The 26,473-nt window shown below is 47.5% G+C and overlaps 1 protein-coding gene and 1 long non-coding RNA gene across 2 annotated transcripts in view; one reads left to right on the forward strand and one right to left on the reverse strand.

Annotated features, from left to right (window-relative positions):
- The window catches only part of LOC308591208, a 186,575-nt gene extending 183,641 nt beyond the window's left edge, over window positions 1-2,934 (reverse strand). Inside the window, exon 1 of the long non-coding RNA XR_014010061.1 lies at window positions 2,898-2,934. This is a non-coding gene — a long non-coding RNA (uncharacterized lncRNA). The remainder of the gene's footprint in view (window positions 1-2,897) is intronic.
- Window positions 2,935-10,921: 7,987 nt separating this feature from the next.
- On the forward strand, window positions 10,922-23,056 carry TMEM52 (transmembrane protein 52). The gene is made up of 5 exons (XM_081203821.1): window positions 10,922-11,153; window positions 15,380-15,423; window positions 15,839-15,883; window positions 20,417-20,586; window positions 21,938-23,056. The coding sequence occupies exons 1-5, from the start codon at window positions 11,091-11,093 to the stop codon at window positions 22,360-22,362; spliced, it is 747 nt and encodes a 248-aa protein (XP_081059947.1). The 5' UTR covers window positions 10,922-11,090; the 3' UTR covers window positions 22,363-23,056.
- The last annotated feature ends 3,417 nt before the right edge of the window (window positions 23,057-26,473 follow it).

Here is a 26,473-nt window from a genome sequence, read left to right on the forward strand (position 1 = left end):
CCTCGGGTTACATACGCTTCAGGTTACAGATGCTTCAGGTTACAGACTCCGCTAACCCAGAAATAGTACCTTGGGTTAAGAACTTTACCTCAGGATGAGAACAGAAATTGGGTGACGGCAGTGGGAGGCCCCATTAGCTAAAGTGGTGCTTCAGGAACAGTTTCAGGTTAAGAACGGACCTCCGGAACGAATTAAGTTCTTAACCCAAGGTACCACTGTACAGTGAAATATGTTGGAATAATACAGTTGGGACCCACAACAAAACGTTGCCATGTGAAGTGCTCCTTGTTCAGAATTCTTGCCAGTCCATTCCATACCCACCCTCAATGTTCAGCCAGCTGCATTTCTTCCTAAAACCTCTTACCCTGATAGGTTTTCCTTAGGAAAAACAACTGAGCAGTCTGAATGTTCATAAGCATTCCATGAGCACTCTGAACCTAGGTGAAGGGATCGCTCCATTAGCAGAGGCTTCGCAGCAAATATCTCTGGACTGTATGATAGTTGGATTGCATTGTATACCCAATCCCTGGAATAAATGGATAGGCACTTTTTAAGTACCCATGGAAGGGAGATGGAGACGTTCTGCTGGGGCCTAAGGACCTCTTCTCTGTTTCCCCAGTTTGTATAGCTGAAGGCTCCCTATGCCAACCACCTGGCTCTCGGCTCTCCCTATTCTGGGCAGGTGCCTCCTCTTCCCAAGCGGCTTCACTTCCTCCACAGGGTGGCCACTCATAAAGCCTGCGATAGCTCAGTTGTTGGAGCATGAGATTCTGAATCTTAGGGTTGTGGGTTTGAGCCCCAGCTGGGCAAAAGATTCCTGCACTGGAGTGGGTAGGACTAGATGACCCTAAATTATCTAAATCAATCACGAAAAAGGAACAAAAGAGGGTGCCAATTTGCATAACACCTGCATATGCTAGTTTGCAGTCAGAGATGCCAATTTAGAAAGAACTGCTATAATTTAAGTAGAAATCTAGCACGTTTCACCATAGTCAGAGAGGCTGTGACCTGTGAACTGCTATAATTTAAGTAGAAATCTAGCACGTTTCACCATAGTCAGAGAGGCTGTGACCTGTTTGCCTTTGGTCCAGGTGCTTAACCACTGGTATACAACTTCACTCTCCTGCTCTCCCTTCTCATGGTTCTTCATCTTTAAGCCAAGTGCAGTTCGGACAGCCCTTCAGATATAGAACCGCTATGGATAGAGGAGTGTCCTCTATAAAGTAGGGCCACATGGCTGCGGTGGCCCTGAAATTCCTGCTGACGTGAATCCCTTCTGCTTCTGTGGCCATGGGAGGCAGGTTGGGGTAGGGAGGTCTGAGAGCCGGTCAGAAATCCAAGCAGCTATTTTGGGGACTTCCAGCCCCATGGCAGATACAGTGGTACCTCGGGTTAAGAACTTAATTTGTTCCGGAGGTCCGTTCTTAACCTGAAACTGTTCTTAACCTGAGGTACCACTTTAGCTAATGGGGCCTCCCACTGCTGCCACGGAATTTCTGTTCTCATCCCAAAGCAAAGTTCTTAACCCGAGGTACTATTTCTGGGTTAGCAGAGTCTGGAACCTGAAGTGTCTGTAACCCGAGGTACGACTGTACAGTGGTACCTCAGGTTAAGTACTTAATTCGTTCCGGAGGTCCGTTCTTAACCTGAAACTCTTCTTAACCTGAAGCAACACTTTAGCTAATGAGGCCTCCTGCTGCCGCCGCGCCGCCAGAGCACAATTTCTGTTCTCATCCTGAAGCAAAGTTCTTAACCCGAGGTACTATTTCTGGGTTAGCGGAGTCTGTAACCTGAAGCACTTGTAACCCGAGGTACCACTGTACTCTTTGCAAATCCATTGGCTCCTCAGAGTCACTGGTAGAGAGAACCCTGCTCCCCTTTCTTCTCCTCGGAGGCTTGGGCAGGGCTGAATCCCGGATCACTGACCTGGACCTGATTAGCCAAGGCAGGCAGAAGTGACCCGAGTAACTTGCTTTTCTTCAGTTGGGTGGCTTTGAAAAGACTGCAAAGAATAGGAAGGGTGTAGTCCTTCCTGAGAGAACCTGAAAATCGAACAGGAGGCAAATGCAGCCTCACCTATTTATACTAAGAATAGCTACCCACTCACTCTGTCAAGTGTAGGAATCTTTACACTGCTGTGAAGAGTCACCTCCCATGACTAGCAGCAGGAGGAAAATAAAATATGCAAGATTTAAGGAGCAAAATAAAATTTACAAATGCGTACCAGCTGCAGAGTTCAACTTTTGTGTGTGCCAGTGAATTTAGGCAACCTTGGTGCAGAATTTCTTTTTATCATTACAGTATGTTATCAGCACAGTCACATCGTTCTATTTGTGTACATCCCAAAAGATTTGTGATGCCCCCTGGATGTCCAGCCTTGACAAGTGCAATATCCCTCCCGCCACACTCATGCCAATCAAGAGGCAATAATGTTTTCAAAGAATCCGAGCCAATGATGTGTGATTTCCTCTCAATTGTGTCCTGTCCCCCACACTTAGCAAAGAATGTCAGGTTGTGCGCAAACAACCTTTTAACCCAGAAAGCAAACACACAAGCTCTTAAAAAGGAAAAACCACACACACAAAAATGCTTTTAAAGCTGCTTTGAGAGACAGGTGGAACCACCTAATTAGCTCCAGCTACCTCGCTCAGGCCTTGAAATCACAGAATTAAATTCTCCCTCAATGGTCCCAGTACTTTGTCCCTTCAGGGCTCAAACAATTCTTTTTTATTATTTTAAAAAAGGTTGCCTGCTTTGGTTGTGTAAGGAGAACCCTCATTCAAAGGCCACTGGCGAGGTCTAAGCAGACCTCCCAACCGAGAGAACTCTGATGTGATCTGACATTCAGTGCATCTTTGCATTTTTAACATGTCTAGAAATAAAATTGCAAATAACACCAGCTGGAATGTGTGTGTGTGTGTGTGTGTGTGTGTGTCGGGGTGTGTGTGTGATCCTTTTCGGGACTGCAGTGGGTGTTGGTTAATCTCTTACTCTCCCCACTTGGGTTGATGGTTGGATTACTCCTCTAGATTTGAATCGTGAAGAAATCCTCCATTGGTGCGAAAGGGATCATGCTCACAGCATTGGATACAACCTTAAGGCTTTCTTTCAGACCTTAAGGCTTTTTTTGAGGGGGGGTTGTTGAATTCTGTCTCCCTGGTTTTTATATATACAGTAGCCAGTTGTTTGACTGTGATCCTAGTTGTAAAATATGTAAGTGATGTTGTCATTTGAACCATTATTGCAGCATTTTTGTGTACCATACTAGGGTACTTGTGTACCAGACTAGGGTTTTTTTTAATTAAAAATTATGTTCAAAATTGTGGGTTGTCTTATACACGGATACAATCTTCCCCCATTTTCTCAATTTGGAGTCCCCCAAAATAGGGGGTGTCTTATACATGTGTTATACACAAAAAATACGGTATTTTGTGGTTCTGTTTTCTAAGCCTCTTTGAGTTCATTGCATAAAGAAATGTGGGCAATGCACTTTAAAATAAAATGTGATGCCATGCATCTCACCAATGGGGCTGTAGTATATATCTAGTGCTTTCTCTTTTGTAATGTTTGGTGCGATTTAATTTTCAGAATGAAAACTATATTATTATACGGAAGGCGAAAACAAAACAAAAATGCAGTAATTGTATATTCAATTCAGTTCATAAGTTTATTGTTCTAGCCAGAGGCCATGGGAAATTTGTATTAAGCCATAGTATCAATAACATTATTTGGGATGTCCATAATATAAGAATCCTTAATCTTTTTAAAAAGGCTTTTCCAAGTTCCTGAGCATTAAAACAAAATCCCCTTGTCCATCTCTGACAGTTCCAATTCTAATATTATTTTGGCTTTTTAAATCTAATTTGCTAACATCCATGAAATGAAATAAATTACCAGAGACACTAACAAATTCAAATCCAGCTTGATTTCAGATTAAACATCTTAACCATCACAACAATTTATAGCAATTTTATTGAACTCCTTTTTCCTGACCCCCCCCAAACAGGTGCATAGATGGCTAAGCACCATTTATACCTATGACTTTGTTTGCTCAAAATCATAATCTTAGAGTAATTTGTAGATAGGCTTTCCTGTTTACAGTATGTGCTGAACACCTCCAAGGGATTTTTGAGGCCCAACTGGGAAAAAGAGGATATTTAAATATAATTAGACAGACAGATATTTATATATAATTAGACAGGCAGACTTACAGGGTTGTGGTGAGCATAAAATGGGGAGGGAATAACAATGTACACCACCTTGAGCTCCTTGGAGGAAAAAGTGAGAGAAATGTAGTATATAACATGTGCACAAACACCCCTGTTAGGAGAATTTCACTCACAGTAAACTAGCTTGCGTATAATAAGAATGCAAGCATGTCACCACTCTGTTTTCATTGGCTGTTTTCCAAAGTTCTAAAGGCAGGAATGGGGTGAGGCTGCTCTGAGAAAACAACACGGTCATAATGTGGTGGTGAGAGAAGTGGGAGAGGACAGGTTAACACAGACATAGGCAAACTCAGCCCTCCAGAAGTTTTGAGACTACAACTCCCATCATCCCTGACCACTTGTCCTGTTAGCTAGGGATGATGGGAGTTGTAGTCCCAAAACATCTGGAGGGCCGAGTTTGCCTATGCCTGGGTTAACAGGACTGCTTTAGTCCTCTCTGGTGGTGGGAAAGAGAAGGAATTGGGGAAGGGGGCAAGGACGACTGACTGGGAGATAAGGGGGCATTTGGAGGAGTGTAAGGGAACAGGGATGGGAGGGTGGGGTTGTGTGTGTGTGTGTGTGTTTTAGGCCTCCCGCAGTTGGGGGAAGAAAGCTGGAGGAATGGGTGGGGACAGGTGGAGTTTGCTGGGGTTAAAGGGGGAATTTGCAGTGCTGCAGAACAAGAGGGGGCATTGGGGAGGCCTATGAGCTGGAGCAAGGGAGTCATGCCTGTTAAATTGTAGGTGAACATATCAGACAACACAGCGATTCTTCAAACAGCTCTTGTTTATTCACAGGCCAGAACAGAACTGAACTGAAGTGTTCGGCCAGCCTGCTTATAAAGAGCTCCAGTACAACGTAACTGTAACAACTTTCTGTAACTATCCAATCACTGAACGTCACTTTCGATCCCTTATTTGCATATGTGGACCTAAACTATCTACAGTATCCCCCTGCTGGCCCAGGGTGAGAACTTCAGTACATAACAATGCCTATGGCTGAGGGGTGTTTAAAGGGAGGGCTGTGGAAAGGAAAAAAGGTGTGTGTAAGAGAGAAAGTGTGTGGCCCTTTAGGACTCTGCAGTGGGAATATAAGCATATTTGATGTACAAAACAATGCCAGGTGTCAATGAATGTCTTATGTAGAATGTCTTATGTATTTTTCAATTTCGTTGTTCTGTATGGAACAATGACAATAAAGATTATCGTATCGTATTGTCCTCCAACTCCCATCAGCCCCAGCACCTTGGTCAACAGTCAAAGAAAGATGGGAGCTGGAGTCCTATGACATCTGCAGAGCCATGGGTTCATTGCAACTGGCATGCACATAAATGACACTTTTGCAACTGGACGTGTTCCCCTTCTAGCCTGCTTCTTTGGCTTTCTAGGCTTCTCCCAGAATGGAAAGTATATAGGGACTACAATGCAGACATGTCCCTTGTGGGTGGTCTGCAGAAGTGCCTGCTGTGGTGGGCAGCTCTGTTGCCCAGTGGTTGGCATCATGGCAGCAGCTGGGGGGGCAGGAAGCAACGGCAGGAGTCTGGCTGCAGGAAGCGAGAGTAAGAAGGAGCAAGGATGCTACACCATCTTCACTTCTCCTTGCAACCTGAAATAGGGTTGGGTCAGAGGGGAGAGGACACTCCTTGCTGGGCAGGTCTGGAGATCCATTTATAGATCTCTCTGTACAGTTGCCAAGTTCCTAATGCCTCATATCATCCCACTTGATCACTGAGATCATCTGCAAGTGTCAGTGGTAGATCCCTGAGGTTCATTTCACAATGACAACAAGGAACCAAGCCTTTAGTGTCATTGCCCTGGTCCTGTGGAACACCTTGCCACTAGATTCAGCAGCAGCCTTCTGTGCCAACTTTTAAATGCCTACTCAATGCTTTTCTATCCCTATGCAGGCAATTAAGAACACCGTTCCTCAGTGGTCAATTGGTGTCTGTTTTTACCTTTTTATGGCTTTTATTGTATAGTTTTATGTTTTTATTGCTGTAAACTTAGATAGATGTATACCTCTGTGCCATAAAAATATATTTTTTATAAATTCGTGAAGAAAAATAATTTGGGCACTGCCTCAACATCCCCAGTATGCTGTTAACCAGCCCAGGAGGTTGCTCTGCCTGTCACTGCCCTCACCAAGAGTTGGTCTCTCTGCATTCCACCCAGTACCAATAGTCTGGTCTTGGATTTAGCTGGACTATACCATGAAAGCCACATTCTATAAGGAGAACCAAAATTCAGGGCTTGTACCCAGCTAAGCTCTATTGAGAGCAGATTCACTGAAATTAATGGAACCAACTTTGTCCCGTCTGTCATAACAGCAGGTGACAGAAAGAAAGGACTGAAATGTGTGAGATGGTGGAAGAAGACAGATATGATCTGGGGATTAATTGAGGAGGTGGGGAGAACCATGTAACCCACCTAGGAAAAAGGTGGAATACAAATGCAATAATCGTGTCTTAAAACACAACAGGTGGAGATGATGTTGCTGCATTTCAGGATGCTAATGTGAACAATAGCCTTGTTCACCAGCCTTTCTGCAAAGGGTTGTTCTGCCTTCTCTGTACATTTTCCTTGCTTTTGGGTGGTGACTCAGGATAGCGACATGTAACTGGAGCACAGTGTGTGTCAGCTGCTCATTCCGCTGTCAGCTGGGATCCCCTTGGCCCTGCCTTGCCAGCTCTGTAATTGGACTGCATCGTGAGAGAAGGGCTGGGCATATCCTCCAAAAATACTCCTTTAGGCAACCAGAAGAAATGACCTCATGGGGAAAATGATGAGCAGGTCAGCTCTAAGGTCAGTATCAGTCATGCTTCTCTAATGCGAAACTAAGCATGAGTTGGGATTTTCTTTTGTCTTTTCCCTATTAGGGTGTAACAGTAGTTGGAATTTTTCTGAAGCAGTCAAAACAACCCTGTAAGGTAGGCTTATTATTAGTACAGTGGTACCTCAGGTTACAGATGCTTCAGGTTACAGACTCCAATAACCAATAACCCAGAAATAGTACCTCAGGTTAAGAACTTTACCTCAGAATGAGAACAGAAATCGCGTGGCGGCAGTGGGAGGCCCCATTAGCTAAAGTGGTGTCTCAGGTTAAGAACAGTTTCAGGTTAATAATGGACCTCCAGAACGAATTAAGTTCTTAACCCAAGGTACCACTGTATTAGTATTATTATACCCTGCCTTTTCCCCTGACACGGACTCAAGGTGGCTTGCAGATAAAAACAAGAACAGCTAAAAACATTCAGGGGGTGGGGAACAATAATTTTTAAAAAATTAAACATGCATAGTTTTAATTATATCAATATCTACATTAAAAACCTGTTAAAACCATACAAATTACGATAAAAAAGCGCTGCACAAGCCCTTTCATTAAAACTACCCAGTTCCCAAAAGCCTGTTAAAACAAGAAAGTCTTTACCTGCTGGCAGAAGGACAACAATGGAGCCAGTCTAGCTTCTCTGAGGTGGTGGTGGGGTTTGCCAAAGTCTGGGAGCAACCACCAAGAAGGCCCTCTCCTGTGTCTCCACCAAGCCTGCCTGTAGGGGTGGCAGGACCAAGAGAAGGGCCTCCCTGAAGCTCTCCAAACCGGGCAGGTTTGCACAAGGAAATATGATCTTTCAGAGAGCTTGGACCTACCGTAAGCTGCACAGGGCTTTAAAGGTCATAACCAGCACTTAGAATTGTGCCTGAAAACAGACTGGCAGCCAGTGGAGCTGTTCTAGCAAAAGAGTTGTGTGCTCCCTAGAACCAGCCCCAGTCAACAACCTGGATTCAGCTCTTTGAGCCAGCTGAAGTTTCTGAGCGCTTTTTAAAGTCTGTTACAGTCATGCAAATGGGATGTAACTAAAGAATATGTCACTATGGCCAAATCAACTCAAGGTAAGGGTGCTGCTGCAGCACTAGCGATAACTGTGAGAATGCGCTCCCAGCCACCACAGAGACCTGAGTCCAGAAGCCCATACAAACTGCGAACCTGTGTCTTCAGGGGGAGTCTTGTTACCCCATCCAGAGCAGGCTGAATCCATATTCCCAGTTCTGCCTTCCGGCTGACCCAAGAGCACCTCTGTCTTGTCTGGGTTAGGTTTCTATTTGTTCACCCTCACCCAGTCCATTAGGATGGCGGACACTGGTTTAGAACCAAGGCAGCTTCCTTGGATTTAGGTGGAAAGGAGAAATAGAGCTGGGTATCTTCAGAGTACTGGTGACACTGAATCCTGAAATTCTAGTTTTGGCCCCATCCCCATCCCCTTCCCTGCCAAGTTGTACAAGGGTAATACTGAGACTACGGAGGAGGAAGGTGACAGGCAAGGCCACCCTGTGAACTGGTTGTAAGAAGGGAGGTAGGTGGTTGAGAACAAATGGAAGATGGTGCCCTAGTAGGTAGAGCACAATTTCAGGGTTGTGGGTTCAAGTCCCATGTTGGGCAAAACATTCCTGCATTGCAGAGGTGATCCTAGTGTGATCCTTCCAACTCTACAATTCTGATTCTCTGATTCTCCACTGATTTGTGGTGATTACACACACACACACACACACACACACACACACACACACACACACACCTTTTTCATTGCTGGATTATTAGCAATTCAACCCACAAATTATATCCGTGGGAAGGTATTTCATTTGAGGTTCTGCTGGACAATATTTTATTGATCTGCTTCCTTTCTCAACTCTGAAATCCCAGCTGCCCTCCATAGGAAACGCAGGAAGCTGCCCAACACTGAATCAGACCATTGGTCCTTCTTAACTCAGTATCATCTACACTGACCAGCAGCGGCTCTCAAGGATTTGGGGCAGGAAACTCTCCCAGCCTTACCTGGAGCTGTTGGGGGATTGAATCTGGGACCCTGTGCCACTGAGAGCGGAAGACTCGTAATCTGGTGAACAGGGTTTGCATCCCCGCTCCTCCACATGCAGCTGCTGGGTGACCTTGGGCTAGTCACACTTCTCTGAAGTCTCTCAGCCTCACTCACCTCACAGAGTGTTTGTTGTGGGGGAGGAAGGGAAAGGAGATTGTTAGCCGCTTTGAGACTCCTTCGGGTAGTGATAAAGCGGGATATCAAATCCAAACTCTTCCTCCTCCTCCTCTTCTATCGAACCCAAAGCAACTCCCACTTAAGAGATCCATAGGGTGGCGCTGTGGGTTAAACCACAGAGCCTAGGACTTGCCGATCAGAAGGTTGGCGGTTCGAATCTCCGCGACGGGGTGAGCTCCCGTTGCTCGGTCCCTGCTCCTGCCAACCTAGAAGTTCAAAAGGACATCAAAGTGCAAGTAGATAAATAGGTACTGCTCCGGCGGGAAGGTAAACGGCGTTTCTGTGCGCTGCTCTGGTTCGCCAGAAGCGGCTTAGTCATGCTGGCCACATGACCCAAAAGCTGTACGCCTGGCTCCCTCGGCCAATAAAGTGAGATGAGCGCCGCAACCCCAGAGTCAGCCACAACTGGACCTAATGGTCAGGGGTCCCTTTACCTTTACCTGATTACCAGCAGGCTATATATATATATACTGGCACAACATGAAGGTGCATTTTACAGGGTGAAGTAGGCAAGGCTTTATTTGCAAATGCAAGCCCACAGCAGCTGGCAAGCGAAAGCATGCATAAGGTGAGCCGATCCTTGGGTCTTATCAACCAGTGAGGCAGAAGGCTGCAGCGTTCCTCGGACTCTTAAGCAGTTTGCTGAGAAGTTCAGCCCTCTAGTGAGTTTGTGGCGGAGACGAGATTCAAGAAAAGGGCCGACCATTTAACAGTCACTGCTTTCCCACCCGAGCCATGAATTCTGGGGAGTATAGTTTGTTAAAGGTGCTGAGCATAGTAGTTCTGTGATGGGGAATGTACAGCTCCCAGGATTATTTGGGGGAAGCCCATGGCTGTTGAAGTGGTATAATAGCAATTTGAATGTGCGGTACGCATGCAACCTCGGAATAGGCCTCACTTAGTCGTGTCTACTCAGTGGGTCTACTCTGTGTAGTACTTATGATGGGTACAACAAAGGATTAAGGAGAAATTTGATTCAGTTTGCATTAAAAGGCAGGCCTACCTAATCCACACTTTCTGAAACAATACATGAAGCAAACCACAGCCATCCTTCAAAAGCCGCACACCTCTGAATTTTGCCATGTAGCTTTTCAGCCAAGCAGCGTGTACAAAAATGGATGGATGGGGTAAAGCATGCATTAGAAGCCTGGTACTTAAAATAACATACCAAAATTATTAGTGGAAAAACGTTTGTGGGGTGTGTGCGCATATAATATTAGGATATATGTGCATATATCCCCCACCCGCAAAAATGTTGATGACTTATGATGATTTGAACTTCTGAATGATTTGTAAATCCAGCCAGTTAAGGCTGGAGCTCCCCTCTGAAATTCCTTTGTCCTAATGCTGCAATCTTAAAATTGCTCTGCGGGTTGCGGGCGGGGGATAGCGCCGGGTGGGCGGAATTAGGCTTCGTTTCCATTCAACCGGTGACTTTTCTCTCTCACAAACACACCCCGTTGAGTCATCGCTTTGGGCCTACCTCCGCTCCCCCAGAACCTCGTGGAGGGAGAGCGACCCATGGGTGCAAAGAAATCCCCCTCCCGCTTGCAAAATCCTAATCCGTTGCAGCAACCCAGCGGGTGAACAAAGCAAGCGCGGGAAAGCCAGCAGTGGGCGGGGCCAACTGGGGAAGGGGCGGGGCCTGAGGAGAGAGATATCGCTTTGCAAAGCGGCTGCACCCGAGGAGTGCGCGCCAAGCGCAGGAGCGATTCTTTGGGTGTCTTCCGAAGGGGGCGCGGGGCGTTTTTTTCCGCGTGCGTGGAAGACAAAAGAGCCTCGGCGTCCTCGGGCGAAAAGCGGGGAACGAGCGAGGCGACTCCCCTTCGCTTTCCATGGCTGCGGCACAGCGAGCGAGCTGCGTCTCCTACAAAATCTTCCTTTTCGCTCTGCTGGAGGTGGGTGCCGCAGTGGGCTACGTTTTGTGGGTGGGTGGATCGGGGGTGGGGGGTTGCATTTCCGTTTCGGGGCTGATCGGTGGCTGGGATCGTCCGTTTATTTTCTCTCTTTTTTTTTTGCTTTCCTTGCTAGCATAGCTTCGCGCCGCTTGCGAACCGGCCTCTGTGGTTCGCCCCGCAGCGGATCGGAGTGGCTCCGTCTGCGGCACTGGATAAAAAAAAAGCTTTTCTGTTTGAATGCCGCCCTCCTCCCCTGCCGTTTTCTGTGGTTTTAAGCACGTTTCTTGTAGCCTGTTCACAGTACAGTATCCCTAAATGATCCGGATCTAAATTAGATGGGTGTGTGTGAATTTCAGTGGGTTCTACTCTCCGAGGTTAGTTGAATACAGCCCCTGAGATTTAGCTATCCTTATCTACTGGGGTTTGCGGAGTCTTGCCTTCTTAGATCTTAAGACCAGTGGTAACTGGTAACCATTAGGGCTTCCAAGGCAGGGAGACCAGCAGGCAGAGGCAGAGCCCTCCCCTGGACTGGTTGTTAACGAGGCAGGTGAAAGCAGACTCGTCTGTCCTCATGAGGACAAAGTGAGAAAGATGTCTACATTTAATCAGATCAGAATCTCGGTTCTGACAGAGCCAAGTGGTCCAGAAATCATGTTGGAAGGGCTTCAAGTTCTCTTGGTCTAAATCAAGGGTAGGGGAATCTGTGGTCCTCCCAGATGTTGGGACTACAACTCCCATCTGTCTTGTCCATGGGCAATGCTGACTGGGGCTGATGGGAGTTGTAGTTCTGTAACAGCTAAAGGGCCACCCCAGCCTATGAACGGGATTTGCACGTAGACAGGTCTAGGCTGGAGCCGCACCCCCTCATGCACGAATCAAAAGGCGTCTTCATTTGTGTTGTTCTGAGCAGTTACTGAATTGGTTTGATTTTTGCATCATCTACCTATTTCTTTCTCTTTTTTTCTTTTGCCAGAATCCCTCTAATTTTATAAGTCTTATGCTTTACATGTGATAATAATGCATACTGAACATTTCACTTTAATAGTTAAGGCATGATTTTTCCTTTAAAATCCTGATTTAATGAACAGGCTTCCATGTAAACAGCTTCGTATTTTCAGCTGTACACCATTGCTGAAAAGGATTCTCGGACAGGGGTGCAGTTGGGTAATTTTAGACTCTGGGCTTGTTACCCTAAAGTCCTGGCTGTAGGTGGTCCCAGCAGCAACTGACTGGTGATACAACATGATACCTGTTTCCTGCCCCCTCCCAAAATAACCCTCCCTGTGCAAGATACTTGGAAGTTTTAGATTTGGGAATATTTGTTTTGCTTTAAAAGAATTTATATATGTTGCCCTTTCTAGCAAATGAATGCAAAAAGAGCAGTGCTGGATCAGGCCAATGGCCCAACCTAGTGTAGCCTACTGATCGCCTACTGGCTAATCAGAAGCCCCAAGTGGGTAATCTGCAAGTGGGACCGCAGTGTCCCACTTGTGATTCCCAGCAACTCAGAGCATATGCTGTCTCTGACAATGGAAGTGGAGGAGAACCATCGGGATTAGTAGCCATTGGAGAAGCTAAGCAGGTCAAGGTCTGGTAAGTGGCCGGATCCTTGAAGTCTCTCAGCCCCACTCACCTCACAGAGTGTTTGTTGTGGGGGAGGAAGGAAAAGGAGATTGTGAGCCGCTTTGAGACTCCTTAGGGTAGTGATAAAGCGGGATATCAAATCCAAACTTTGCTTTTAGATTCCATGGCAGAAGGAAGCCGGGATATAGATGCAAGAAAATAAATCAGTTAGATGTCATTGAAGGCACCTTAGTAAAATTCACTGAAAACGTGTATACAGTGGTACCTCAGGTTACATATGCTTCAGGTTACAGACTCCGCTAACCCAGAAATAGTTCTTCAGGTTAAGAACTTTGCTTCAGCATGAGAACAGAAATCGTGCTCTGGCGGCGCGGGGGCAGCAGGAGGCCCCATTAGCTAAAGTGGTGCTTCAGGTTAAGAACAGACCTCCAGAATGAATTAAGTACTTAACCCGAGGTACCACTGTACAACTAACAACAGCAACAAACACAAGATTCTTTTTTTAAAATGCTGATGCTGCAAAAAAAAAAAAATGTTCACAAGCGGCAGCATATCTGTTCAAAGTAACTTAAGTTTCCAGTATGCTGGGGGCAAGGTTTGGACAGCTGAAGAATGGCTTGCCAGGACATGTGCAATAAAATGGATCATAAGCTTACTTCTTGGTTGGGTAGCTACATTGAGTGACTTTGCAAAGTCAATCAATAACAAGGTCCAGTGCTTATGTAGCACTTTTTTTGTGTGTGTATTAATTTCCTTCATAGCCCACCTTTCCTGTGAGGAGCTCAAAAGTGGCATAATTGTTTTCCCCTGCCCCTCCGTTTTATCCATGCAGCGACCCTGTGAGGTTGGTTAGGTTAAGAGACATGTCACCCGGTGAACTTCAAGGCTGCGTGGGGATTTGAACGCTGGTCTGCCTGTCCTTAGTCCAACCACCATCCTACCCTGGCTCTACACACACACACACACACACACACACACACACACACACATAGAGACAGACAGACAGACAGACAGACAGCAATTTAGGATACCAATGTGTGCATTGGATAAGACTACTCCACTAAAGCTTATGCCATAATAAATTTGCAGGCACTGCAGGGCTTTGTTTTCGCTGCAACAAGCCCACAACACAGCTACCCCTTAGAAATTGAAATCTAAATGCAGTGGCCTTGCTTGCACACAGTAGCAGGCACCACCATGTGCATCCCCCAGAACAGAGATGGAGAGGTGGCAGATGCCAGTTTTCACTGCACTGACCTTTGTTCCTGGTATACCAACAACGGCTCAGATGGAGGGAGGTCAGGAGAGGGGCACAACCCCACCATGCTATCCGCTACCGCTTGCATGTCACTAAACCATGGTTTCCTAAACAGGGGTCTCCAGGTTTTTTTTTTTTGGACTACAGCTCCCATCATCCCAGACCGCTGGTCCTCCTAGCTAGGCATGATGGGAGTTGTAGTTTTAAAACAGCTAGAGACCCAGATTTGTGAAGCCCTGCTCTAAACCATAGTTAAGCTGAAAGTGACTAGCTTGCTGCTCCCAGGCACAGTGGAGGACACTCTCCCTGTCACTAGTAAGCAAGTGTCTATTCGTAGCATGTTTATCATCTGTATGTGGAATAAGGAGGAGTAGTGCCTTGTTCTTTGCCTCAGTCAGCAAAACATCTTTGGCCAGCCCTAGCTTGCTTGTTCATCTGTGAGACTGTGTATGGATTTTTGAACCAACCATAGTTACAACCAACCATGGTTTAGCTCTGCATATGAGCAAAGCTGCTGGACTTACAAGAGATGCGAAAGTTTTAACTGCCTTGCCACTATACAGTGGTACCTTGGGTTACAGACGCTTCAGGTTACAGACTCCGCTAACCCAGAAATAGTACCTCAGGTTAAGAACTTTGCTTCAGGATGAGAACAGAAATCGTGCAGCAGCGGTCCAGTGCCAGCAGGAGGCCCCATTAGCTAAAGTGGTGCTTCAGGTTAAGAACAGTTTCAGGTTAAGAATGGACCTCCGGAACGAATTAAGTACTTAACCCGAGGCACCACTGTATATATTCACCTCCTTATTCATCAGCTGCAAACCTAAGGATAATGCATTCTGATAAATCTGGGATTGCAAAGTACTGGTCATTCTCTTTCATGAGCATCCCATGGGCATCTTCCTAGCTCTTTTGGATGAGAGAGTGTTGGATTAGAGGGATCTTTTGGTTGATCCAGTAAGAGTAAGGCAAGTCTTGTGAGAGTGGTGTGTTGTTTTAGAGCAAGCAGGGTGGAAACTCAGGCCCAGGGGGCTCATTGTATCCCTCCATCCCACTCCCACCGGTCCCTTAGAAGTCTCCCCAGGCCACACCACTCACCAAGGCTTGCTTTGCATCCCAAGTGTTTTTGCCTGGCTGGGCTATGCCTCTTGCTTGCTTGCCTGAATAGATGACAGAGAGGGGTGTGGGAACATGTGTAGAAACTTGGGTACTGTGCAGAAGCCACGTTAACAATTGTTGCCTTGGAAGAATGTCCCAGGTGGAATGTGGCTTTCAAGCTGAAAAAGGGTTCCCCGGCTCAGTTTCAGAGCCATAGAATTCTGTCCCTGCAGCATTTAGTTCTAGCTTTCTGTTCTAAATCCATTATTTCTCTTTTCCTTACTTCCAGGCCCTACCTGCCTTTGCTGAGATTCACTGCAGTAACCCGCAAGGGTAAGTAAGAACCCGCATGAGGTGCTTCTCTTTGACGGCAATGTGTCTCCATCTGAAAGCTTTATTTAAATAAGGAAAGGCCTGGGAGAAATTTTCTAGTTTGCATCTAACCTTGGCCACACACTCAACCGGGATTTCGTTTATCTTCAGTTCCCCATCTGCGATGTGGAAAGTATAATTGCTTGGCCTGCTTTTGTTTGGTGTTTTTTGGGGAGGCCTGTGTCCCTCCAGCTTTAGTTCGGCTGCCGCTGGAATCATCCCCTGCTGACTGGGAATGGCAGCCGACAACATCCGGCAAGCCAGGGGTTCCCCGTCCTCCGTTGCGCAAAAGTTAGAGAGAGATCATGTGTGTGAGCTGCATCAAAAATCCAAGGCTCGATGAGTGACGCCCCATTTCCTTGTCTTCATTTTCCAGGTGCACTCAGCAGGGAACCAGTTGGACAAGCCTGTGGTATGTCTGGTGAGTTCAGATCAATTTTCAGCCTTGGCTTCATTTGTTTCAGGAAGTCGCTGGCAGACATTGTCTCTCCCTCTCGGCCCCCACTCTGCTCGTTCTGCACAGGCAAAAACACTCAAGGAAGGTGTTGAGCAGGGCCAATAAGGGGCAACCACAGAGGGCCAGATTGAAAGGCCTGGAGGGCCACATCCAGCAGCCCATCTCCGTCTCCTCTTTCCTCTCTCCTTTGATACTGGAGAAAGAGAGGCAGCATGTGTATTTTGTTTCTGTTTACTTTGTGACCATGCCTTGTTCAGATCCTGACAATAGCTCCATTCACTGCCCTGTTTGAAGAGGAAGTTAGCAAAGCAGAAATGCAACCGGTAGATAAACAAATGACCACCTTTCCTGTTGCACAGTCTGAGTGCGTTATGAAACCAGCAGGTTGTGATAAAGCCATTGTGTGACTAATTTAAAGCAGCTACTTAGGGATGCTAAAGAACTGTTTGGAGGTGCTGGAGCCGGGGACAACAGTTACTGTTCTTTAAACTTGTCGGGTGTGCAGTGGGCCAGGGATCCAATTTCACATCCCTTCCCTTGGCTGCACTTTGGACCCAGCCCTTTGGTTAATCAAGCCCCAGAGGTAAGGAACTGGATCTGGGCAGAAGGCCAGATCGCTATCTCCCCCACCCTTTGTTGGACAGGTGGGCGGGGCTCCCAGCTGGCAGACACGTGACATCAGGTGACTTCTTTGCCCAGTTCATCCCTTGCAGAGTGCTTTGCAAGGCTGTCTTTTGAAGCGCTTTGCAAGGTGGCCCTTTGAAAGGGGCTTTGCAGGACTGGTGTTTGATGCCTTGGAAAAAGAGGCGTTTTCTCCCTCTGGTTTGTTGTTGCCACAAGCAAGTCTTAGAAGACAGGAAGGCGCTCAAGAGACCTTCTTGTAATGGGGCTGTTTTTCCAACACATGCTAGCAGGAGAGGTTTTTTATCCTCCTAGCCCAGCACTGGGATGAGGATGAAAAATGCTGCTTTATCTCCCCACAGCAGCACTGCCATGGGGAGAAAAAAAATGTCCTCTGGGTCAGAATGTTTTTGTCTGCATGTGTGCATTGGTCAGTACAGTTACCCCACCTGGCATGTGGCCCTTAGAGGAACTATCAAGGTTCAGTGTGGCCCTCGGGCCTAAAACTGTTAGCCAATCTTAACAAAATCACTCCACACTTCAGTATTTTATTTTATTTTTAAATTCGCCTGGCACTTAGAAAACCAACCTTGATAGTGCCAGGGGTGTTTCCCTGGGAGATTACCTCTAATTACAACAAGCAGGCTCAAAACTTGGTGCTGCTGGAAGGTTAGTAGGTCATGTGGTGACCTCTCAACTTTCCTGTCCCCTGGAGGTCTATGGAAATCTGACTAATAAGTAACGATTAGGGACAGGTGGTGACGAGCCCGTGATGGTGAGGATGTGTTACTAGGTGCCTCAGAAAAGGAAAACAAAACAGGGCAGGCTGCAATCCCACTTGACAAGAATCCTGGCATAGTTGGGAATGAAGTAATATTTCCTTCCCCCAGTTGCTCTTATGGAACATTTTTGTTATAAAACTCCCTCACTTTCACAAGCCGACACGTGGAGCCCTTTAGCCATTGAGAACTTGGCACATGAAGGAGCCCTCTGGGCTTATGCTGTGTCAAACTATCATCGCTCCTTGCTTGGCCTGTAATCAACTGAAACTCTCATTGTATCATCCACTCAGTGGCAAAACCAGCCCAGTGGTGAGAAACAGGTATTTTCTCTCCACCTACTTCCTGTTTCATCCCCCCCCCCCCGGAATCTCTAAAAAAGGCAAATGGGTCCACAAATAGCTAAAAACGTTCCCTGGACCATACTATTCCATAGAGTAGGGATGGCCAGTCCTATAACACCCAGGAGTGGTATTCAGCTAAGTTTTACTCAGAGGAGACCTTATGACTTTATTATATTTGTTAAGAGGGTTTTTTAAACCAAGTGGGGGGCAGCAAGCAGCGCAGTTTTGGCACCTCTCAAGTGGGCGCCATTGTTGGTTCCACAGCAGGGAGACAGAGAGAGAGGATGGTGAGTTCTGGCACCTCCCCATGCCCCCGAATAATAGCCCTGCATATGCACACAGTGACCCATTTCGTGTGCGTGTGTGTTTTCCATTCCCAGCCCCCATGTGCATCATTAGAACTTGCATAAGCCCCCCCTGGCCCTGTTCTGCTCTCTTCCAGGTGCATAAGGACCTGTGCGTCTGCAATCATGCATCAATTGGACATTCCTAAGATGGTTGCTGCCTGTATATTATTATTATTATTATTATTATTATTATTATTATTATTATTATTATTATTATTATTATTAAAATTTGTGCACTGCCCTTCACCTGAAGCTCACACCCATTCCCAATAAAAGAGGCCGAAATGCCACCACTCTTCAGATTAAGGGCCAAAAGTCGTGAGTTATTGATGCCTACTAGCTACCATAGCTATGCCTTGCCTCCACCGTTGGAGACAACAGTGCTTCTGAATAGGAATATCAGTTGCTGGAAAGGACAGGAGAGGAGGGAGCTCTTGTGTTCAAGTCCTCCTTGCAAGGTCTCCCATTGAAGTGCCCAGCAGGCTCCTATTACATTAATGTCCATCCTGTGATTCCAAAAGAGGAGCCACAGCGTTGCAGTTTTAAAACCAGGGAGGCAGGGGACATGATGTAATAACAAGACAGGTCTGCTCTCTGTGAATTACAGCGGTACCTCAGGTTAAGTATTTAATTCGTTCCGGAGGTCCGTACTTAACCTGAGACTGTTCTTAACCTGAAGCACCACTTTAGCTAATGGGGCCTCCTGCTGCTGCCGCGCTGCCGGAGCCCGATTTCTGTTCTCATCCTGAAGCAAAGTTCTTAACTTGAAACACTATTTCTGGGTTAGCGGAGTCTGTAACCTGAAGTGTATGTAACCAGAAGCATATGTAACCTGAGGTACCACTGTATTGCAAAACAATCTTGTGATCTGATCCTTCATGGAAAATTGTTTACCAGTAGTTTTCGTCATCCAGTGACATAGTTATGAATGGCCAGCTTACGGATTTATTGCTCAATGATGCTATGAGAACGTAAATGTTTTTCTTCTGAGAGAAGCAGGTGGGGGAAAATCGAACCACATATTTTGAGTGCCTTTTGAAGCCTCGCTGAATGTGGAAAGAGGCCGCCTTCTCTCTGCTCAGCTGATTGGCATTCAGCTCTCGTTTCACATACTTCCTGGGAGTAATTCGGGGTCTCGATGGCATTGGCTGGTTACTTTTCCAACCATCTGCCCTCCTCTAATGTAGAGTTGTATCCGGAAATGTTGGACTGAAACATTTTTATGTTTGCTAATTATAAACATGAAAGCAAATAAACAGTTTCATTTTTAAAAAAATATATTGAGGCAGTATACAACGTAGAAGGGAAAAATTGGCAAAAGGCATCCATAAAAACATAATAGAAAATACTTTTTTGTTAAAAAGAGGGTTTTGTTATTACTTACTTGTTTTAAGTATTTCTACACTACCTTTTCCTCCAAGGAGCTCGAGGCAGCATACATTGCTCTCTCCCCTCTCATAATATCTGCACAACAACCCTGTGAGGTAGGGTAGGCTGAGAGACAGTGAGTGTCCCAAGGTTACCCAGTTGGCTTCATGGCTGAGTGGAGGGATTTGAATCCTGGTCTCTCAGCTCCTAGTCTGACACTCCAACACAGTGTTTCTCAAACTTGGGCCCCCAGCTGTGTTTTTATATATATAATAATTTCTTTATACCCCACCCATCTGGACGGGTTTCCCCGGCCTCTCTAGGTGGTTTCCAGCACTTATAAAACCCTGACCACATGTCCTAGCTAAGGTTTATGGGAGTTGTAACCCGACAACAGCTGTGGAGCCCAAGTTTGAGAAATACTGCTCTAAGTGTTGCACCACACTGTCTCGTAGTTGTTAATACTCATTAAAGTGTTTGGCGCACTAAGCATACCCAATTTCCCTAAGCAGCTTTTGGTATGCAGCAATCGGCCACAACACCATATGCCAGTATCAGAATGATTGACCCACTTGCCCTATTGTGCTGAGGGTTCATTCCCTTCTGGGCAGCCCTAAGTGGGGGGTTGCATGGCAGTGGTGGGTGGGGCCAGAGGCAGAAGTTGGTTGGAGCAACACATGTAAATTTACTTTTGTGCATTAGGCTAGTTTCTACACCACACAGACATATATACCCAGTCTCTCTCCTCCTCCCAGACAAGCAAGAGACATGTTCAGAGTTCAAGGACACATCCCAGACAGACAGAAACATTCAAGGAGGATGCAAAGCAGGCCACTGAGGGGTCGTGGCCTGCGGAGAGTTCCAAGGGCCAAATAGAGAGACCTGGGAGCCTTAATTCAGCCCCCAAGCCTGAGGTTCCTTGCCCCTGCTCAGTTCCCTGTGCTTGAACTGCAGCAGACGTCCTCCTTGCTAAATATCATGGGAGCCTACACTGCAGGGTCCGATGGCTGATGTGGGGCTCTGCCTCTTTTCCTTCAGGCTCATCCTGCTCACAGTGTTTCTGCTGCTGCTGTGCGGCATAGGCGCCAGCTGTGTCCGGTTTTGCTGCCGTAAGAAGAGGCCCCCGATTCAGACTTTTCCACCTCACGCCCACGACCTCACTATCATCCCCATGGACCACGACAGCACCGCCCACAGCACCGTCACCTGTGAGTATTTGGCAATCCCAAATTTTGGGAGCCGGGGGGGGGGGGGCGGGAGTGAAGGAGAAATCTATCCTATCTTGCAGCTGGAAAACAGTGTGGAGATGGGTTGTTTTCATCCATTCATTCAATATGTACACTGGTGGGGGAACCAAAGGTCCAAAAGCAGCCCACCCAAGCCCTATCCTTTGGCTCTTTCCCTGGGCCCCAATCCTTGCCGGCCCTACTCTGCTGAGTGCTTTTGCCCAGTTGGAATGCAACTTTGCACAGCAGGAGGATCGCCAAACCCACCTGTCAATCTTCTGACATCATCGAGTAATGTCAGCAGAGGCGGGCAGGGTTCAATCCTGCTTGGTGCTGCTTTGCCACAGCGTTCCTTGCAGAGAACCCGCTGGCAAAGCAGACCCCTTCAAGAGAGCAAGATTGACTTACTTCCCCATCTGCCTTTGAGCTAAGAGTTCGAATCTCCTTGGCTGCCACTTTGCCAGTGGGTTCCCTGCGGTGAATGTGCTGATGAAGCGGACCTCTCACCCCATGGGTCAACTTCAGTCACCTGACATGATCAGGGCTTTGGGCAATTTGACAAATAAGTGGCCTCGCTCATCAGTCAAAGTTGACCTGTGTAGTGGCAAGATCAAAGCTCTGACCTGCTGGGCTGAAAAAGGATCTTCACCCCTATTGTTTAGGTTATCTAGGCAAATAATAGTACTTCTCTATTCTGCTTTGGTCAAACCATACCTGGAGCACTGTGTCCAGTTCTGGGTTCTGGGCACCACAGTTTAAGAAGGATATTGACAAGTTGGAACATATGCAGAGCAGGGCAACCAAGATGATAGATGGTCTGGAAATCAAGCCTTAAGAGGAATGGTTGAGGGAGCTGGGTGTGTTTTGCCTGGAGAAAAGAAGACTGAGAGGCGATAGGATAGCCATCTTCAATTATCTGAAGGGTTGCCTCAGGGAAGCCAGCTTGTTTTCTGCTGTGCCAGAGCATAAGACCCGAACCAGTGGATTCAAATTACAAGAAAGGAGATAGTGACTAAACAGTAGGAGCTGTTTGACAGTGGAACGGACTCTTTTTCCTTTGAGTTTTTGAAGGAGAGATTGGATGGCCATCTGTCCGGGATTCTTTAGCTGTTACTCCTGCACTGCATGGGGTTGGACTAGATGACCCTGGAGAGGGGCTCCCTTACAACTCTACAGTTCTTCATGCACCATCTTTGCCCTAAAAGGTGTCCTAAAACACCTGAAATAAGCCCTGTGAATGGTCCAGGGACCTGCCTTCCCACCATCCCTTCTGTCAAACATTTGTTGTGCTGACCTCCTAAAATGAACACTTTTCTGTGTTTTCTCTTTGCAGCATACAGTTCTCTGCAGTATCCTCAGAACCTCCCACTTCCCCTGCCCTTCAGAGAGGTGGATAGGAGTATGGCGAGCCCTCCGGCGTACAGCCTGTATGCTATTGAAATGCCGCCATCTTACGACGAGGCCATCAAGATGGCCAAGCCCTGCACTGAGACTCCAGTTGTTGTCCAGAAACTGGACAGCTGCACCTCGGAACAAACAGCCCCTGAGGAACAAAGTCAGCTTCAGACGATGCCGGAAGCGTCGTCAAATGACAACCCTGAGACGCCGTCAAACGACAACCCTGAGACGCCGTCAAACGACAACCCTGAGACATTGTCAAACGACAACCCGGAGACATTGTCAAACGACAACCCTGAGTCAGTACAAGGAGGCCCTGGGGTTCCGGAAGCTTCCACAGATGAGCAGCCGCAACTGTAGCCCAGCCCAGTCGGAAGAACTGTTGGGCATGAGAAACCTGACCGTGTATGTACTTGGTTAGCCTGGAGAGAGTCAGAAGAGACCTGTTACACGGAAGGAATGTCTGCTGCCGGTTGTTATAACTTTCCATTGACGTTTCAAGGGTACCGAAGGGAACGGCAGGTTAAAAATACCGGTCTCTGCATGCGAGTGTGAAAAACGATGCTCTGGACTTAATATGGCCGTGGAGACGGGGTGGGGGCGGAGAAGAGCTGCTCTTGAAAGGACACCATGTGACCAGGCAAGGGGAAACGGCCGCTGGTTGGGCTTCAACAGAGGCCTGTTCCCCTTGTGGTGAGGTGAAGAAACGAGGCAAAACCGAATACATGTTCTTGCTGCCTTCTTCTGAGAAGATTGAACTATCCAGCAAATTGCTGAAGTACTGGGTTCGTTGCTATGTAACGGCAGACGACCTTTGACTCCGATGGTTGTTTTAATGCTCCATGTTTTATCTGTAGGTAGAGGGGGGTGCGGGAAAGAGGGAGGGGGGTGGGAAGTTTTGATAATACTGGTCTAATCTGAAAGGCCAAAACCCCTTTCTAAGCGACTGTCCCTATCTGAATCTGAAGAGATTTGTCCAGTTTTGTTCCAAAGATTCAGTTCCCTCAAAAAAAGAAATGTCTGGTTTGAAATGTAAATATATACATATACCATAGTGCTAATGCGTCCTGTGCATTTGGGAATAGTGAATTGTTGGTGTGTGTGTTTTAATCAAGGGAGGGGGGGTGTTTCTTAAGAAATACAGGCTGACAAATTGCCCTCTAAGGAATGCTTAGTAAACAAGTGAAGACCTGTTTGAGAGGATCTGTGACATATCTTCATGTAACGAGTGGAAACACGTTTCACTAAGCCCTTTTAAGAAGGGATAGTCCCCGGTGTTTAGTTTTTGTTCAGTTGTTTTTGGTACTAGTCTAGTCCATAGTAAATCCCTCCGTTGACGTCACCTTTTGGGAGAGGTCTATAGGGAAAAGGCGAGTTAAAGAGGCTACACGATAGCAGTTCATAAAATTATGCAGCACATATTAAACTGTGGAACTCGCTCTCACAGGAGGCAGTGATGCCTAGCAACCTGAGTGGCTTTAAAAGAGGATTAGACAAATTCATGGAGAAGGTCAACGATGGCAGGTTGGCTATGCTTTGCCTCTGCTGTCAGAGGCTGTATGCCTCTGAATAACAGTCGCTGGGAATTGCAGTTGGACAGTGCTGATCCCCTCATGCCCTGCTTCCCACAGGCAGCCATGGTGAGAACAGGATGCTGGAATAAATGAGCCATTGGTCTGATCCAGCTGGCTTGTCTTATGTCAGTGGTTTTCAACCTGTTCGCCGTGGCACCCTGGGGTGCCTTGAATGATGGTCAGGGGTGCCGTGGGCAACACTGGCTTCTGTCCCTCTTTCCCTCCCTACCTCCCTCTGATGCCCTCTCGCATCTCTGCCTCCCAAATGCTTACACAGCTGTTTGTTGCAGCAGCCCTGCCTACAAGCTCCCCGGGCGAATGATTCCTCTGGAGCTGGACAGGGGGTGCTGGTTGGCAGGAGCCGAGGCGGCTCAGAGACCAGGGGTGGTTGCAGCGGCAGCTTTGAGGACTCGCAGGGAGAGGGGAGGAGGCTGAGGGAACACTCAACAAGGGTGTTCAAAAAAGGATGAGAGGCTGCCAGCTCGGCAGGCAAGGGGTGACATAACTGGGTTCCTGAGCCCTACAGGGGTGCCGCAGAAAGAATGTACAGTGGTACCTCAGGGTAAGTACTTAATTCGTTCCGGAGGTCCGTACTTAACCTGAAACTGTTCTTAACCTGAAGCACCACTTTAGCTAATGGGGCCTCCTGCTGCCGCTGTGCCGCCACTGCACGATTTCTGTTCTCATCCTGAAGCAAAGTTCTTAACCTGAAGCACTATTTCTGGGTTAGCGGAGTCTGTAACCTGAAGCATATTGTCAGAGCTGCTCGAAGATCCTAGCTCACAGAGGATCACGCTAGCCAGCGATCATTAAGTAAAAGTCTTTATTGAGTTACAGTTTCCATATTCCAGCTGCTGCGTGCAACTCTACGTCTAGTAGCTAGATCGGCGAAGCTCCGTCTGATTCTCCGCCCCTTGTGCACCAACTTAATATCCTAGCCCTGCTCCACCTTTTCCGCCTGACTGTTCTCCTCTGGGTCCCTCTGCCCCCCGGGGTTTCTTCCTTCCGGGATTCTTCTGACGCTGACCCGGACCCTCCTGCCTCCTTGCGCCGGGCTTTAGGACCTGGCTCCCTTTCCGGGCTGCTTACTGCGCCGCCTTCCTCTGCATTTGAACTTGGCGCGCGCGCCCAACCTTCCACTTTCCGCTTAACCGTTTCTTCGCTCCCCGATGGAGGTGTGGCCACTCCTGACTCATGCCCTCCCTCCTGTGGTGAGCTGCCAGCGCTTGCCCCCTGGCTCCCTTCCTCCTCCCTGCTCCCTAGCAGTGACGCTGGTCCCGATTTCCAACTGCTCTCCTCTGAGTCCCCTCTGGCTCTATCTTCCTGGGGTGCCCCCCTAAACTCCCCCCTTGCCCTGGCCACTGGTGCTCCTTTCTGTGAATCCTCTGATTCACTGGAAAGACTCGGAGATCTCGGGTCGTCGTCATCACTCATCTTTTCTTCTGCCTCCTCCCCTTCGCTCTCTGTTTCCTCCCTTGCCCTTGCCTCTGCTCCTAAACCCCTGACACATATGTAACCCGAGGTACCACTGTAGTTGGTCAAGGGAGCCGTGGACCCAAAAAGGTTCTTAATATTGTGCTAGCTTCATGACGTGAAAGAGAGCTCCAGGAACTTCATTAGTGAGCATCCATCCGCTCAGTATGTCTCCTGGGCTGACTGACATTATGTGTAAGTCATTTATAGGGTTTTTTTCCCCAAACTCAGTCATTCTGTCTGTTTCCAGTATTTCCAGTTGTGAGTACCATTGCATATTTAGCTGAAGCAGCAGCACCCATGAGTGCAAGAAGTATCTGCATCCCCGAGGAAGCTCAAAGCTTTGCAGGAGGGCAATTAAAACACCAAACACACATGCATTTAATCTTCTCCTAAATAACCCAATGAGGAGGACTGAGAATGCTTGGTGTCCATGGAAGGCTGTACTTGTTGTCATATCCAGAGGAATCTGGTTGCTCGCCATTTGAAACAAAATGCTGGACTAGGTTTGCTCTACATTTAGCATGTAAAGGTAAAGGGACCCCTGACCATTAGGTCCAGTCATGACTGACTCTGGGGTTGCGGCACTCATCTTGCTTTATTGGCCAAGGGAGCCGGCGTACAGCTTCCAGGTCATGTGGCCAGCATGACTAGGCCGCTTCTGGCGAACCAGAGCAGTGCACGGAAACGGCGTTTTACCTCCCCACCGGATCGGTACCTATTTATCTACTTGCACTTTGACGTGCTTTCGAACTGCTAGGTTGGCAGGAGCTGGGCCAGAGCAATGGGAGCTCACCCCGTCGCAGGGATTCAAACTGCCGACCTTCTGATCGGCAAGTCCTAGACTCTGTGGTTTAACCCACAGCGCCACCCGCATCCCCCATTTAGCATGTAATGCTGTCTTAAAAACATAACTGCAGGGTAGTTTAGATGGTGCTATGGGCTCTTCCAGGAAGGTGGTTCTTAGGTTCACATTTTTACGCAGACTCTTCATTGGCTTGCTGTGCCTGTTCTAGTGCACCATAAGAACCTCCCCAATGAAATAAACTGTGGCATGTGCACACCCTTGTACGTCCAGGTTCTAGGTAGTTCTGGCTGGTGCCCCTGGAGACTGGTAGGACGGAAGGGAAGGAGACCACCAGCAGGCTGGCTGAAAGGACAGTGACATTGGTGGGGCAGTGCCCTGTACCCCCTAATGGACCGGCTTCATTGGTTGGAGGATCCTATGCTCAACACTGCCTGGGCCCAGGGTGTAGTGCCCCCACCCTCACATTTCTCCCAAGCTCTCTCTGGCAGCCCATGGGTATTTTAGCCATCAAATCAAAATGCTGTTCTAAGAATAACATCAGTAACCTTTCAGAGATCTTGAGCCTTTCCTCCTATTCGAATCTTTCATTGTCCCTGGAGAGCTCTGGTTTCAAACC

The sequence above is a fragment of the Podarcis bocagei genome (assembly GCF_964188305.1).
Source record: "Podarcis bocagei genome assembly, chromosome: 7".
In the NCBI taxonomy this organism is placed as follows: domain Eukaryota; kingdom Metazoa; phylum Chordata; class Lepidosauria; order Squamata; family Lacertidae; genus Podarcis; species Podarcis bocagei.